Genomic DNA, 16646 nt, shown 5'->3' on the forward strand with positions numbered 1-16646 from the left:
AGACGCTCATCACAGGAGGTGCCCCCTGGTGGTCAGTGCGCTCCCACAGGGAGAGCGCCGCTCAGCCAGAAGCTGGGCTCATGGCTGGAGAGCGCATTGGCGGTGGTGGGAGCCTCTCCTGCTTCTGAGGCAGCGCTAAGGACCCTTTGGGGGATGTCTGCCAAGGGGTCCCAGACTGCAAGAGGAGTCCCCTCCTGCAGTGCACGAATGTCATGCACCAGGCCTCTAGTATAATATAATCTAGGTCTTACTGTAGCTGCTGGGAACACACTTATGGGGGAGAAAAATAGAGAAATATCAACTACTTCTATTCTCATGAAATTTAAGTTCTAGTAGAGGGTATGTGGACAGTAAACAAAATAAATTAAGTAAATTATATAATAGGATAAAGTGGCCTTTGTACAATTCACAGAGAAGGCTGTAGAAAACCCAGCCTTTGACACAAGACTAACAAAAAAAATCAGGCTAAACGTAGGATGACATGGAATATTGTTGACATGAACAAGAGGCCTGTGCAAGCAAGAAAATCCTGTGAACTCCATCTCTTTCCATGTCTTTCCACCTCTCCAACAACAGGTGTTACAAGTCTTGCTCTTTAATCTCCCCTCTCCCCCCACCCCAAATTAAAGTAAACAAGGCAAAGTAGGTCAGAGGAACAGTGGGAAATAGTTCAGATGAAGGAAATAACTTTGGGGAAAAGAGAACATCCAGGAGCCATATCAAAGCGAAGAAAATGCAGTCTTCTGTTTCCTCTCTCTTCCTTCCAACTTGTCCTGCCTCCTTCATTCCGTAGTGAATCTCATTTGGTGTCATTGGGTCAAGGTAGGAGAGCCACCCTGACAGAGTCCCCAGGTGTTCCTTGCCTGCCCCTTTTCCCCTCCTTGTCAAAATGTTAGCTCATTGTTAAGTTTTGGAAATTCGTAAATTTAACTTCCTGTTATTATCTTTCCCCAACAATTCTTTGCTGCAGATTATGTTACTCACGGACCCGGAGATTGAGAGCAGTTTACTGATCAGCTCAGATGAAGGAGCGACCTATCAAAAGTATCGGCTGAGCTTCTACATCCAGAGCTTGCTCTTCCACCCCAAGCAGGAGGACTGGATTCTGGCGTACAGCCAAGACCAGAAGGTGAGCACAGAACCTTGTTTGAGACAACAGTGCACGGTTCTCCTGGGAGAAGCCCCTAGTTGATCATCTCCACACTTCTTCCCCGTGACCAGTTTTGTTCTGTGCAGTCGCCTGAACCGGGTGCCTGTGGGACGAGAGGCAGCAGAGCGGGTCTCAGGTCACTGGCTTGAGCTTGTAAACATCTGACCCAGCACACAAGGGAAAAGCCAGACACTAAGGAACTCAATGTGGAGAAGCAGTTTTTGTTTGTTTATTTGTTTGTTTGTTTTAAATATATTTTTATTGATTTCAGAGAGGAAGGGAGAGGAAGAGAGAGAGAAAGAGAAACATCAATGATGAGCGAATCATTGATTGGCTGCCTCCTGCATACCCCCTTCTGGGGATTGATCTTGAAACCTGGGCATGTGCCTTTGTCCAGAATTGAACCCGGAACCCTTCAGTCCACAGGCCAACACTCTATCCACTGAGCCAAACCAGCTAGGGCAAGAAGCAGTTTTTAATGTAGATGTTTCAGGCCATTAGGAGCCCCAGACCATCATGGAATTTGAGAATGAGTTTTGTGTGTGTCAAGAGGTGATCATTTTTCTAGATAAAGACCCAGGATAGGTTTTTTAAGACCCTTAAAAGGAAGGATGACCCCTATGTATAGACTTCTACTAGAGCCCAAGCTCTACTGGTATGTCAGACAAATAATGGCCCCTCTTTTTAGAGAGCTCACTTCAGGAATTGTGCAGAGTTTGGGTTCATGCCTTTTACAAAGTCCTCCAAAATTCCTGTCACTCAGATCATATTCCAGAATGCAGAGGATTAAACACAACAAAGCACCATTTACTTAAAGTCGCACAATGAGCCAGAAGGAGTAGAGAGCCAGTGTAAACCAGCAGGCAGTGATTATTGGACATGTTTAAGGAGTGTAACCTACAGATTTTTGAGGAGTGTTCATGAATTTGAGGTTGCCATTTTGATATTTCACAGTATAATACCTTCTGGGATAGAACATATTTGTTTATAAATGACATCATTCCTGTCTAAAAATGGGATCACATGTATTATTCACATTGTTTCTTTTTTTCAAATAGGTTAAACATTTTCTATGGATATTTTCCTTAAAGACTTTGTTTACTTATTAACTTACTTATTTTGAGTAACCTACAAAATGACAGAACAAACCTCAACCCACTGGAAATAAAACTATTAAAATGTTTAAAGACTGAAATAATAAGATTTCACTTATTTAATTAACAATAATTTATTAAATACTTTCTATGGTTCAAGCACTGCGCTGGTTGTAAACTAATGAAGTTGAAGGTTTTGATTAAGTAACACATGGTTTATAGTGGTGTATATTATTATGTGTGCATGCATTGGTGTGTTTTTCATTCAGTTGGATTTGAATATAGGCAATAATATGAATTAAAATATTAAGTTAAAGATCAGAATAAAAAATCTATGATAGGATATGTAGATGTGGATAAAGTAGAAAGAAGCATCAACCTTGTTTAAACTGTTGAAAGGATAGGGTCATGAGCAGTTGATTTTTCTTTTATTTTCAATTCATCTACTGGAGGTCTTACAGAGTTGTTTGTGCAATAAAAAAGGCTAAGTAGAAATAGATCCCAGTTGACCTGTTTGTTTTGAGTGGATTTGAGCAGAGGTTTGAAAGAAGAACCCCTGGAAAGTCTGTGTAATACAGGCACTTATAAATCTTATAGGGGGTATTTCCTAGCATCTTCCATCATTTCTAAAATGTCAAATTCCAAAACAGAGGGTTTTAGGTGAGGGCCATTTAGAGAAGGTGAGATTTTAGTCTACATGTTTTTAGTGCCCAGAAAAAGCTGCCACGGAAGTCAGGAGTTTCATTTACTCGCTCTTAGGTAGTCATGTGTTTGAGAGATATTTGCATTATTCTACCTCTGCCCTCCCTTATTTAATAGCACCTGGATGCAGAATTATCTTATACAGTCTCATGACTTGGAGCATAAATAACTGTCAAAGATATTTTAAATAAATGATAAATAAAAATCAGCTTGATTTGGGGATATTCTGTAGGCCCAGTTTTTTATTTTATTATTTTATTTTTATTTTTTGTTAATCCTCACCTGAGGCTATTTTTTCCATTGATTTTTAGAGAGAGGGAAAGACAGAGAGAAACATCGATGTGAGAGAAACACATTAATTGGTTGCCTCCTGCAGGAGCCCCAACCAGAGACCATGCCTGGGAAGACCCTGCAACCAAGGTATGTGCCCTTGACCCGAATCCAACACGGGACCCTTTGGTCCGCAGGCCGACACTCTATCCACTGAACCAAACCAGCTAGGGCCCAGTTTTTTATTTTGCTGAAGTGGTCTGCCAGGAGAAGCAGTGGTGGGGTCTGCACTCGTGGGGAGAGAGGAAAACATATTCTGCTTAACAGGGAAATAGGATATCAGAGGAGGGGGGAAATCACCTTGCTGAGAAAATAGATGCCCTATAAAATTGAGCCGCTTCATATTATTATGGAAATTACTTTGGGCAGTAGTGCAGAAAGCATGCTATATATTATTGTTAATTTTGGTTGGAGACACAAAGCAATGTGATCATTTGATGACTTATTTGTTGATTGGAAAACACCTGTTTGTGCTAGTAAATATGAAATCACCTGGAAATATGCTTGTGAATTTAGGTGCCATATGAACATCCCTGTTTAATGCATGCAAGAGATTTTAATGAAGCCATGTATGTGAGTTGGTACTTAGCAGTTAGATGATGGCTCCATGCCAGCCATCCAATGTGGGAACCCTATCTGCGTGGTAAACTCGAGACAAGAAAATGATAACTTTGCTAGAACTTATGGTGGGGAACAGTGGCTTGACCGGAACATGGATTGAGAGGTATTTAGTCTCCAATTTTGTGTGTGCTTTCCATCTTGTCCAAACGCACCGGCAGCCACGGTGTTACACTGCCTGCCCCACACCCCTCTTCTCTTCTTGAAGGGAGGTTGAGTGTGGTCCCATGCACCAAAAGGTTGCCAGTTCAATTCCTGGTCAGGGCACATGCACAGGTTGTGGGCTCGATCCCCAACAGGGAGCATGCAGAAGGTAGCCAATCCATGTTTTGAGATGTTTTGCTCTCGCTCTCTGAAAATCAATTTTAAAAATTAAAAAAGAAAAAGGAAAAAGAAGGGAGGTTGAAAGAACAGCAAGGAGCATTCAGTTATCCCCACCTGACATAAACACAGTGCAGGCTGAGTGTGTCTGGTGTGCAATCCTCATGTGACATTTGCAGTGACATTGCAGGACACCACTTTTGAAGATGATACTATCCCCCCAATTTTTTTTCTTTTAAATATGTTTTTATTGATTTCAGAAAGGAAGAGAGAGGAAGAGAGAGATAGAAACATCAATGATAAGAGAGAATCATTGATCCCCTGCATGACCCCCCCGCCCCGCACTGGGGATCAAGCCCACAACCTGGGCACGTGCCCCTGACTGGAATCGAACCACGACCCTTCAGTCCACAGGCCAATGGTCTATCCACTGATCCAAACCAGCTAGGGCACTATCCCAAGGTTTTAATATGACTGCCTCCAAATGCTTGAGAAATCTCAGTGTGTTTGCCTGGCACTCTACTCTTCTATGACATGGCTCTGTTTTATTTTTCCTTTCTCTCTTGCTCTTCCTATCCTAGAACTGCTGCCTCCTCAGCTGGTAATCTTTAAAAACCCTGGGCTACAGTGATTTCTCTTCATACAGCCACACATTAAGCACATCTTTCATGCTTCTCCGAACCAAACTCAGAGAGTGTCAATTAATACGTTGATGGGGAGGAAGTCAGCGGGTAGCATTAAGGCCACCTGTCAGGAGGCAGTAGATGTGCACTTTGACTGAGTGAAAGGAACCTGCAGAGAGTGGGGAATGAGGTACTTCATCACACATTCCTAGAGGCGTAGCATGAGAGAATAAAAAAATCAGTGTTCGGGCAGCTTCTCCATGGTGTTCCTTCTGTGGATTGTTCATTACTGCTCTGACCAAGATGAACCATCTGAGCGAGAGAGTGCAAAGCAGCTGACACTATTAAGTTTCCAACAGTCAGAGCATAGTCTCTTGTAGACAGGAAGACGACTGATGGGGAGATCCAGCTACTCTTCTCAGGGACCTCCATTCATATGTGCTCACACGGTGCCTGGCATGTTTCTAAGTCCATGTGACTACTCTGTAAACTCTTCCCATTCATTCATTCATTTGACATATATTTACTGAGTATCCTATATAATAAAAGGCTAATATGCAAATTGACTGAATGGCGGAACGACCGGTCGCTATGATGCGCACGGACCACCAGGGGGCAGACGCTCATCACAGGAGGTGCCCCCTGGTGGTCAGTGCGCTCCCACAGGGAGAGCGCCGCTCAGCCAGAAGCTGGGCTCATGGCTGGAGAGCGCATTGGCGGTGGTGGGAGCCTCTCCTGCTTCTGAGGCAGCGCTAAGGACCCTTTGGGGGATGTCTGCCAAGGGGTCCCAGACTGCAAGAGGAGTCCCCTCCTGCAGTGCACGAATGTCATGCACCAGGCCTCTAGTATAATATAATCTAGGTCTTACTGTAGCTGCTGGGAACACACTTATGGGGGAGAAAAATAGAGAAATATCAACTACTTCTATTCTCATGAAATTTAAGTTCTAGTAGAGGGTATGTGGACAGTAAACAAAATAAATTAAGTAAATTATATAATAGGATAAAGTGGCCTTTGTACAATTCACAGAGAAGGCTGTAGAAAACCCAGCCTTTGACACAAGACTAACAAAAAAAATCAGGCTAAACGTAGGATGACATGGAATATTGTTGACATGAACAAGAGGCCTGTGCAAGCAAGAAAATCCTGTGAACTCCATCTCTTTCCATGTCTTTCCACCTCTCCAACAACAGGTGTTACAAGTCTTGCTCTTTAATCTCCCCTCTCCCCCCACCCCAAATTAAAGTAAACAAGGCAAAGTAGGTCAGAGGAACAGTGGGAAATAGTTCAGATGAAGGAAATAACTTTGGGGAAAAGAGAACATCCAGGAGCCATATCAAAGCGAAGAAAATGCAGTCTTCTGTTTCCTCTCTCTTCCTTCCAACTTGTCCTGCCTCCTTCATTCCGTAGTGAATCTCATTTGGTGTCATTGGGTCAAGGTAGGAGAGCCACCCTGACAGAGTCCCCAGGTGTTCCTTGCCTGCCCCTTTTCCCCTCCTTGTCAAAATGTTAGCTCATTGTTAAGTTTTGGAAATTCGTAAATTTAACTTCCTGTTATTATCTTTCCCCAACAATTCTTTGCTGCAGATTATGTTACTCACGGACCCGGAGATTGAGAGCAGTTTACTGATCAGCTCAGATGAAGGAGCGACCTATCAAAAGTATCGGCTGAGCTTCTACATCCAGAGCTTGCTCTTCCACCCCAAGCAGGAGGACTGGATTCTGGCGTACAGCCAAGACCAGAAGGTGAGCACAGAACCTTGTTTGAGACAACAGTGCACGGTTCTCCTGGGAGAAGCCCCTAGTTGATCATCTCCACACTTCTTCCCCGTGACCAGTTTTGTTCTGTGCAGTCGCCTGAACCGGGTGCCTGTGGGACGAGAGGCAGCAGAGCGGGTCTCAGGTCACTGGCTTGAGCTTGTAAACATCTGACCCAGCACACAAGGGAAAAGCCAGACACTAAGGAACTCAATGTGGAGAAGCAGTTTTTGTTTGTTTATTTGTTTGTTTGTTTTAAATATATTTTTATTGATTTCAGAGAGGAAGGGAGAGGAAGAGAGAGAGAAAGAGAAACATCAATGATGAGCGAATCATTGATTGGCTGCCTCCTGCATACCCCCTTCTGGGGATTGATCTTGAAACCTGGGCATGTGCCTTTGTCCAGAATTGAACCCGGAACCCTTCAGTCCACAGGCCAACACTCTATCCACTGAGCCAAACCAGCTAGGGCAAGAAGCAGTTTTTAATGTAGATGTTTCAGGCCATTAGGAGCCCCAGACCATCATGGAATTTGAGAATGAGTTTTGTGTGTGTCAAGAGGTGATCATTTTTCTAGATAAAGACCCAGGATAGGTTTTTTAAGACCCTTAAAAGGAAGGATGACACCTCCTCCCCCCCCCCCCCCCCCCCCCCCACTAAGAACACTAAGAACTTTCTAAAATGGTGAGAGGAATAATAATAATATCCACAGAGAACATCATTCAGAAACAGGTTATCTCAGGACTTTTCATCTCTTGGTGGTTGGATTGAAGGAGAGTTCCACTTTTTAAAGAAAGCATTGAATGAGGTTTTGCTATTTGATCTCTCTCTCTCTCTCTCTCTCTCTCTCTCTCTCTCTCTGATGTATGTGTATATATACTATGGAATGCATACTACAAAATATATCATGTACCCTATACTACAGATACACTATAAAATACATACAGCCCCTGCTTTTCAGGACCTCACATTCCCGGTAGAATATAAGGCTACCAACATAAAATGCAATTAAAATAAAATGAAAAAGAAACAACATACCAGTATACATTGGCAAATGGTAGAGAGACTCTAGCCATAGGAGCCAAAAAGGAACATAGGGAGATATTGGAATATTGTCTGTGAAATGCATGGCTCAGTGAAGTCATTCTTAGAATTCTCCTTAGAGGGCTCATGTGTTAGAAATTATACATATCGGGCTTCCGTGAGTGAGGGGGACGCCCTCAGGTTTTATCTGGAGAGGGTGGCGATGCGTGGGGTTCTTCCTGAAGGGGCAGAAGGCTGGAAGCACCTTTCCCAGGTCTCTACTGACAGAGCATTTTGTAGGAAGCAAATTAAAATTCTCGGTATTGCAGTTTTATTCATGCTGCCCTTCCTGCCAAATGGAATGCACATTAAGTCTAAAAATAGAAAAGATTTACAATTAGGAGTCGTTTCCTCTTGAGCAGCTTGGCTGCCCTTTCAGCAGAATGTACAGTTTCGCTCCCAGAGTCAGGCCACAGTGCATCTGGTCCCGTATGGCGCAGTGGCCACGGGCGAGGCTGAGAAGCTCCAGACACAGAATATTAGTCACTTAATCTGCTGCGTGATTGCGTTTTATCTGACAGTTGGTTAATTTTCCGCGCGATGCTAGAGGCACAGTAAAGGCCAGATTTACCTGGTCAAGGGAACCCTGTGCATCCTTGCGATCATGTGGAGGAGATGCCCCAGGATGTAACCCTTCAGGTCCCAGCACTTTAAGCAGTTCCTCTTGGATCGTGGTGGTAGAATGGGTAGCGCTGGAAGAGGTAGGACCTCCGGGCTGTGGCCCCAGCTCAGCCACTCACAGTGAGCGCTATTAGTGTTGGCTTCCTTTGCTGTAAAATGTGGTCATACAGATGAGTATAATTGCAGGGGCACTTCCAAAAAAGATTGGGGGGAAAACCATGAATATTAAAGTCCACATGCATTTGAGGTGTTCTGTATGCTGTAGTGTTGCTATAAAACCACTCTAGCAAGGAGCATAATCCATCTGGGGAGAGAAGATTAAATACACATGAGTTCACCAATAGTCTAAGAGAGGCCAAAAGAGCATGCCCTCATCCACATTTAATAGGTGCCCAATCAAGATAGCTGGATAGATTATATGAAATGGGCAGCCCACAGTGCAGGAATGATGATCTCATGAAATTATTTTACCTATACATTCATGAATATGTCATATTTCTTCGGGGGCGGGGGGGGGATGGCGGGATTTGTGCATTTACACAAGAGGAATGTCACAAGCACTAATACAAAGTTAGAAAACCCCTGTTTACAGGATTGTGAATTTGACTATTTGGCTGAAACTGAAATTTGGTAAAGTTCATGATACACTTCCAGAACACAAGCTTGATTATTTTTTATTGTATTGGCTATTTGGTTGTTAGGCAAAGTAATTTTTGTTCTTCTCAGTAGGCATCTTTTGAAAATGTTGGTCAGTGGAATTATGGGTTTAGACTAGCTACAGATTACAAAAGTTAATCTGGTAGAAATATCATAGTGAATTGTGGTAATCCATGGTCAAAAGCCAGAAGTCCAGTTAGGATGATAGCATAGCTATTATGGACTGGACCAAAAAGTATCTTGTGACCATACACCAAATAAACTCTGTCATTTAGGAGCTGGAAGAAACATTAACGATCTTTGCTCTGTAGAAGCTAACCAATCTTCCCACAGAGAAAACCCACACTTTGCTACCACATGTTAAAGTTCAGTAAATGACAGAAGGCCTTACGTAGTACTTGGTAGGAGTCTCATGTTTAAGGGTGCTATCTTGAGATGGGCAGATTTCTGTTTCTCCAGGAGAGAATGAAGGTGAAATCGTGCTGGAAGAAAGAGGGGTAACCCGCTGGTGCAAGGAGGGGTTGGAGAAGAACTCCACATCTCAGGGCTTGAGTCACAGAACGAGGAGTGGGGCTGTAGCCATCGGAGGAGCCATTAGCTAATGGGGTTGGCTGGAAGTCAAGTGGAGAGGGTCTGTGGCCACGCAGGTGGGTCAGTGATATGGAAATAATAGCTGGCGATTACCCATGAATCAGGGAGCTTTTAACAGTAATGAGATGCGGCTCTGAGCACCAAGGAGGGCCCCATGCTGGTGTTGGCAGACCAATGACCATGTTTGCCCGGGAAAAGGAACATTTATTCTTTCACGGTCTGCTCATCAGTTTTTTCTGTGACAGCTGCTATTGCTGCTGCCACAAAACTCCCAGCTCCGAGCTGAGCCTCAGTGCTTGTTGTCTCTGCTGGATGCTGTTTTACACCCACGTAAGGTGGACAGGATTTTCAGATAAAAGGTACTGTCTCTTAGAAAGTATCCTGTGTAGGTGGCAGCTCCTTCAGAACTCACCCCTGAGCAGAATCCTCCTCTCTTCTTTCCTTGTGTGCCCCTCCGAGTCCTTGCAGGCATACACTCTCACTTTTGGATACATCCCACCTTCGTTTCCCCCTTACTTCCCTGTCAATGCCTTTCTTCCCTTCCATGAATAAGACCTGCAAGGCCCTGAGGACGAGCACAGAGCATGGATCGCTGGCTCCCAGGATGGAGCCCATGTGGGCTGCGCTGTCCTGCTCCATTTGCATTTCATCTTGAAGGCCTGAACCCTGGGGGAGGCTTTTTGATGTGAGCATTTTAAGACACTCCAAGACTTTGTTGAGCAGATTGTCTGTTCTGGCCCAGGATGCAGTTCTGCTGGCCATCAGTTCCGTAGGAAGCCAGGGTTTGTTTGTTTGTTTGTTTTTCTTGTGTGTGTATTTTTTTTTTTTAAGATTTAATCAGGGAGAAATGTGTATGGTCAAATGCCCTCAAAATCCATAAAATATGGCTGTAGTCTTTTCTCTTAGAGAGAGACATCTCTCTGTGGTAGTCAGGATCTGGGAGGTGGCCAAGAAGTAAACATTTTCTTGAATTGGCATGTGGCTCTCCAGGCCCCACTGGGATGACTGGGAGGAAAAGGTCCAGAGCCTTTTCCATTTGAGGTTCCAAGAAAAGTAGCTGGGGTCTTGGCGGGTTGCTGAGTTGGTTAGAGCATCATCCTGATACGCCAAGATTGCAGGGTCATTCCCCAATCAGGGCACGTACAAGAAGCAACCAATCAATGAATAAATAATTGGAACAACAAATCTATCTCTATCTCTATCTCTATCTCTATCTCTATCTCTATCTCTATCTCTACCTCTACCTCTACCTCTACCTCTACCTCTACCATCTCTATCTCTCTCTCTCTTCCCCCCTTCCCCCACCCTAAAATTTATAAATAAATAGATTAACTAATTAAGTAAAATTAAATTAAAGCAGTAGCCTGACCAAATGGGAAGCCCGATTGAGGACTTAGTATTAGAAATAGGAGCTGAGTTTCTTGGCCTCTGAAGGGTCTGTGTGAGGAGGTACCTTTGGAAAGCCCTGGAATCTCAAGCAAATTAACGTGACAGGCATTACAGACATTTTATACCCAATGGGAAGAGGGATAGTGATCATGGAAGGTTCCACCTCTTATACTTCTTCCAGAGAAAAAGGGAACCACTTATTATAGGAGTGCCAAAATCTTTATTTCTGTACTTTTTTTATCTTTCCATTTAAGCTGTAGAGAGACCAAATGTTCTGCTCATTTATTATTATTATTATTTTGGTTTCTTTGCATTAGGAAATGAAGTGAGTGGGAGGACGGAGATAGAGTTCTTCACCTCATTGCCAGTCCCCACCCCCCCCTCATCTTCTTGCCTCAATACAGAAAACCACCCAAGGCAGGCTTAGCAGCAGGCTGAGTCTGCCAGATTACATCTTTATTTTAATTTGGCAATAAAGTAGTGTACAAACTGTGCTATAAAACACTGCCTCCAACAGCATCTCTCAGTCTGTCTTAAACACCTCACTAAACATGATGTGTTGGGAAACATTTGAAATGAGAGAAAACAAAGCGCAGATGTGACTGAGAGAAAAAAAATAGGAGAAAAGTCCAAGGATGTATGTATACTTCAGCTTTGCCGGCCATGCTGGCGCACGGGGCTCCTGGCTGCTCTGTTAGGGTTGGTTGTACTGGAGGAGTGATTCGTAAAGGAAGGGAGTGGGGGGGGGGAGGTCCTGCAACGTTGTGAAACCAACATGGACACTCCCAGGACTTGGGCAGGTGGGGAGCTTGGGAGGAGAGGCCCAGTGACTGCTGGTTCAGGCTGGCAAGTCCCCTTGGGAAGCTCTGCAGAAGGACCTGTGCCTCTGACCGGAAGCTGGAAGGACCACTTTTCTCTGTCCCGTGCAGCGTGCTGCTTCTCCCCATGCTGACAGATGTGGCGGTCCATCTAGACCATGACCTCAGTTCCTACACAGACGAGCAAGAAATCCCACTGGACAGAGTGGCTGGGTCTGGGCTGTGGGAAGTAGAGGCAGGTGTTCATTCAGAGGAGAGGGGTGTGGTGAGCTCCAAGCTGTTGTTCTTGCCACTGAGGACGGCTCCTCCAATGTCATTGGTCCTTCAGATTTTTTTTTTTGAGAAAAGTGATCCTGCTTTGTTTGAAATGTGGTACTCTCTTATTTTTCAGTGTTTACAAAATTTAAAACAGAAATGGTACAGGACAAGGAAAGCTCATCTGCCACCTTGCATTAGTCCCCGAATCTCTTTTTTCTTTTCCTTCTGTCTTTCCCATTGTCTTTATTTTTCTCCTGGTCATGGGTTGCTCTGTCTACTTTATTTCAGGAGATGTGAAATCATTTTGTGATTAAAAAAATCCATCCAAATGAGCTATCAGTTCTGTGGAGGGAGTACAAAACTCTTAAGACAGTTTCGTGGGCCACCCTTCATTCTGGGGCAGTTCTGGAAAATTCACAAGTTTATATTCTCACTTCTTTTGGAGCTCTGGGAGTCAGCAGTAATACCATCCGCGCACCTGCATGATCGTTGATCTCCTGTATGTTCCAAAGAAACAGGTTATGAAAGAAATAAATCTTTAAATTGAATGTGGGCCTCACCTTCAATATTTTGGTATATATGGCTAAGATACACATAAAACCAGAACATGGTTTTAAAGGGGGAAGCATGTTTTGATTTGGAGATTCCTGGCACCCATAATTGAAACACAATATTAACAGTCAGCATTCTTTTTTTAAATCTGTTTTATTTATTTTAGAGAGAAAGGAAGGAAGAGGGATAAAAACATCAGTGAAAGAGAAACATTGATTGACTGCCTCCTGCACACCCCTGCTGGGGATGGAGCCAGCAACCTGGGCACGTGTGCTGACCAGGGATCGAAACAGTGAACAGGAATTGAACCAGTGACCTCTTGGTTCATGGGTGAATACTCAACCACTGAGCCACACTGGTCAGGCTTAATATTTCTTTTTCTGCCTGGATCCTAAGAGAAGGGTATTGCTTATCATGGCTTTTTGGAATGCTGGGCATTGCCTGGGAAGTAATGACTACTTGATAAGGGAATAGATGCCAATATTTTCCACAATCAGTCATTCTGGTTTCTCACCACTGATTGACAAAATGGCAAACTAGGTGAGAGCATCAGCTCTCTACTCTCTCAGGCCCTACTAATGGCCCTGTGACCCTCAGCAGTCACTTAATTTTATACTTTCTCCAACTGGAAAGTGGAAGTAATAATAACAGCACCTACCTCTCCCAGGACTGTTTGAGGATGCTGAAATAACATACATAAAACACCACTGAGCCTGGAACATAGCAGGCATAGATGCTACCCAGTGTATTATTCAAAGACCTGAGAGATAACCAACCCAACCCGGTATGGCGTTGCTGGATTTAGACACAAGGCTGCCTTCACGGTAGTTCAGTGTCTTTTCAGAACCTGAAGTTAGAGGCATTTTAGTCAACATGCAATGCCTTCTTAGTCACTAAAAGGTACCATGAAACCAGAAAGAATGGAGCAGGGGAGATAGGCAGTGCTCAGGAAATATCATTGATTATAATAACAGTAAACCATTAAATATTACAGTATTTGTCTTCACAGTAACTTCATTGGTTTTTGAAGACACCTAGCAGCCCTTTAATGTCAAAGGGCTAATTGAAATAAAAGATAAGTGGCTCCTTGAAATTCACACCCCCTGGGGATATTCAAATGATTCCTGCACAAGCACAAACACTTAGGAAACTGCCATCACGTTTTCCCAAGGCCCTGCATTAAGTAAAAAGGCACTCAGTTATTTATAAGGAATACGTTGAGCATTCTTTACCATGCCGGGTGGCAGGATTTCCATGTGCTTGAAATTTCCCAATGTCAGAGCTGATTTCTAATCTTATGCATATATACATAATTTAAGTATCCAAATACAAAACTGGCGATTAGAGTGGAAATCAGGGAGCTTGCTAAATGTCAACCCCAATGCTTGTTTATAAAACAAATTTTCGAGCTGAAATGCCATCATATGCAAACAAGGAAGGCTTGTGTTCACCTTAGAATCCTTGTTTAACCAGTTTGTGTCGTTATTTTTCAGTTGCTACCTTGAACAGTTGGATCCACCTATTCCTAATGGTTTGAGAGAATGGGCTGCAAGAACAAGGACTAATGGACATTTGAAAAGGACTAATTGGTATTCAGGCTTGGACAGGCACAACAAAGCTATTTAGTAGCTATTGAAGCTCTGAAATAGATTTACATTTTTGCCTGTGCATCTTTTAGCCAACTCTCTCAATCCGGTCTACCCACCACCATTTGTCTGAATAGATTAAGATGCCTCCTTAATCCAGGTACTAGTGGGAAAGTTTGAAGGACATTTGGCCTCAGAACATGGATCTCTTTCTTAAATGAGTTCAAGGGATGCCCAGAAAAATGCCTATCTCTAAGGCTGGCCCTTTAGAAATCTAGCAATGCTCAGGGTTTCTTGCCAAGAGTAGTCGCAACCAAGGATGTTGCCAAGGAGGGGAGTGGTTTTGGGAGAAGGAAGAATAGGCACATTTTGTGAATTTATGTCTCTATTGTTTTCACCTTCATATATATATTGATTCCAGAGAGAGGAATGGAGAGGGAGAGAGAGACAGAAACATCAATGATAAGAAAGAATCATGGATTGGCTCCCTCCTGCATGCCCTTCACTGGAGATCAAGCCCACAACCCAGGCATGTGCCCTGACTGGGAATTGAACCTCAACCTCCTGGTTCATAGGTTGATGCTCAACCACTGAGCCACACAGGCTGGGCTTTTTTCACCTTTTTTAAAAATTAAAAATGTTATCTTGCCAACCTTCTACCTTCATTATAATAGGATATTGGAAGTGTGGATTACACATGGCACACTCAGTGTACTAAGACACTCAGCGCCCCAGCCAGGATCTCAAAGCTGCCAAGAGGAAGAGAAACCCGAAGTCAGGTGCCTTCCTGTCCAATCTACCATGTGGTGCCCACTCTAAGAGCTGAGTTTCACAGCAGAGGGAGGGCTGTGGTGTGATGATCATGGTCCCCTCTGACAGGTGCCTACTCTAATAGCTGAGTTTCGCAGCAGAGGGAGGGCTGTTGTGTGATGATCATGGTCAAGGCAGGAGAAGAAGGGACAGGGAGGGACCTGTTGCCTGAGGAAATGGCCCTGGCTGGCTGCCTGGCATCCATCAGCCTCTTGTGATTCATCAGACCAGCTTCTGACACCTTGAGAGATACAGCACTGTGACCCTTGTGCATCTATGCCTCCAACCTCCTCCCGGCTTTAGTCCCAGGGCTCTGCATGTACTTCTCCCCCTGCTCAGGCCAAGTGAAGGGGCTTTCAGAATTGACTTTCTCTTCTGCTCTCCATCTGCTCAGATTTATTTTTACAGTTTAATTTTGTTTTGTTTTGGTTTTTTGTTTATTTTTTAAATAGTGATCCCTTTTATTCTTCTCATATCCAGGGGCCCTGGCTAATCCAGACACTCATCTCTTCCCTGCCTGGTTGTAGTCACCTTCTAACTGATATGTCTCTCTGTTCCTTTCTGAGCTTTGCTGTTCTGTTAATTTGCTCAGACTGACCTGTTCACCCTGGAACAGAGTTCTTCTACATCTTCATATTGAGAAATTGGGGGTGGGGGTAGGTATTGGTTTTTTTTAGAGAGAGAGGGGAAGGGAGAGGGAGAGATAGAAACAGATGAGAGAGAAACATCATTGATTGGCTGCTTCCTGCATGCCCCCTACTGGAGATTGAGCCCACAATCGGGTATGTGCTCAGGCTGGGAATCAAACCAGCAACCTCCTGGTGCATGGGACAACGCTCAACCAACTGAGCCACACTGGCTGGGCCATATTGAGAAATTTTAACTGCACTCCTAGGCCCACCTGGAAAGCTTTGGCAGATTCCCAAATTTTCCTCTCCAACATCCTCCACCATAGCACTCTGAACCAAATACTTCACATCACTAGGTCTGTGATATATCCTGACAAGCTAGCTTTTTCTTTGAGGAACTTATATCTGGTGGGGGTAGGGGTGTTGGTCTGGAATGGTTACCATGATTTTCTCTCTATCCATCCCTGTACCCACCCACCAATGAAAAGGCTCATGTCAGCATTTAGTGAAGTTTCATGAAATTATCTCAGGAACCAGAGAATGCAGCTTCCCCTCGGAGTGATTTGTGGCCTTCTCCTTCCCTCTGTGGAGGCCGGGGGAGGAAAGAGCTTGATATTTGCCATGCCTCAGGCCCGGCATTAGGAATTCATCTGAAGTCCTGAAGGTACCATCTCTTTCTTGCTAAAAAGAAAGCAGTAACTTTCAGTGAGAAGTGGAGAATCATGAGCTGGATGAGAGCTCTGTACCCAGACCATCCCCAGGGCAGCGTTAGGATGAGGCAAATAAAATAGAACTGGCAGGGGTTTCTGTCAGCCTTTTCAAGAAATGCAATTTGCAGGCCTCCTGCCTCTAAAATGTGAAGGGCAGAGAAGCAAAGAGGAAGGAGCAGGAAACCTTAAAAAGAGCCGACAGCAGGAAGTGTTCCACCGAGGTGGATGTGGAGCGTCTTGAGGAGCCTGTGGAGGAGACCCAGCGACCTGCCTCCTGCCTGGGGAAGGCGCCATGGGGAAGTTTCTGGGGAACCACTTCCATTCCCATCAACCAAAGGCATTGCCA

General features: G+C 44.2%; 1 protein-coding gene across 1 annotated transcript in view; it reads left to right on the top strand.

The window, feature by feature from the left end:
- Positions 1-16646, top strand: part of SORCS1 (sortilin-related VPS10 domain containing receptor 1) — a 236399-nt gene that overhangs the window by 54093 nt on the left and 165660 nt on the right. The window contains exon 3 of the mRNA XM_005878302.2: positions 971-1129. Within this exon, the coding sequence (XP_005878364.1) occupies positions 971-1129 (159 nt within the window). The remainder of the gene's footprint in view (positions 1-970; positions 1130-16646) is intronic.

Source organism: Myotis brandtii, unplaced genomic scaffold, assembly GCF_000412655.1.
Source record: "Myotis brandtii unplaced genomic scaffold, ASM41265v1 scaffold550, whole genome shotgun sequence".
NCBI lineage: Eukaryota > Metazoa > Chordata > Mammalia > Chiroptera > Vespertilionidae > Myotis > Myotis brandtii.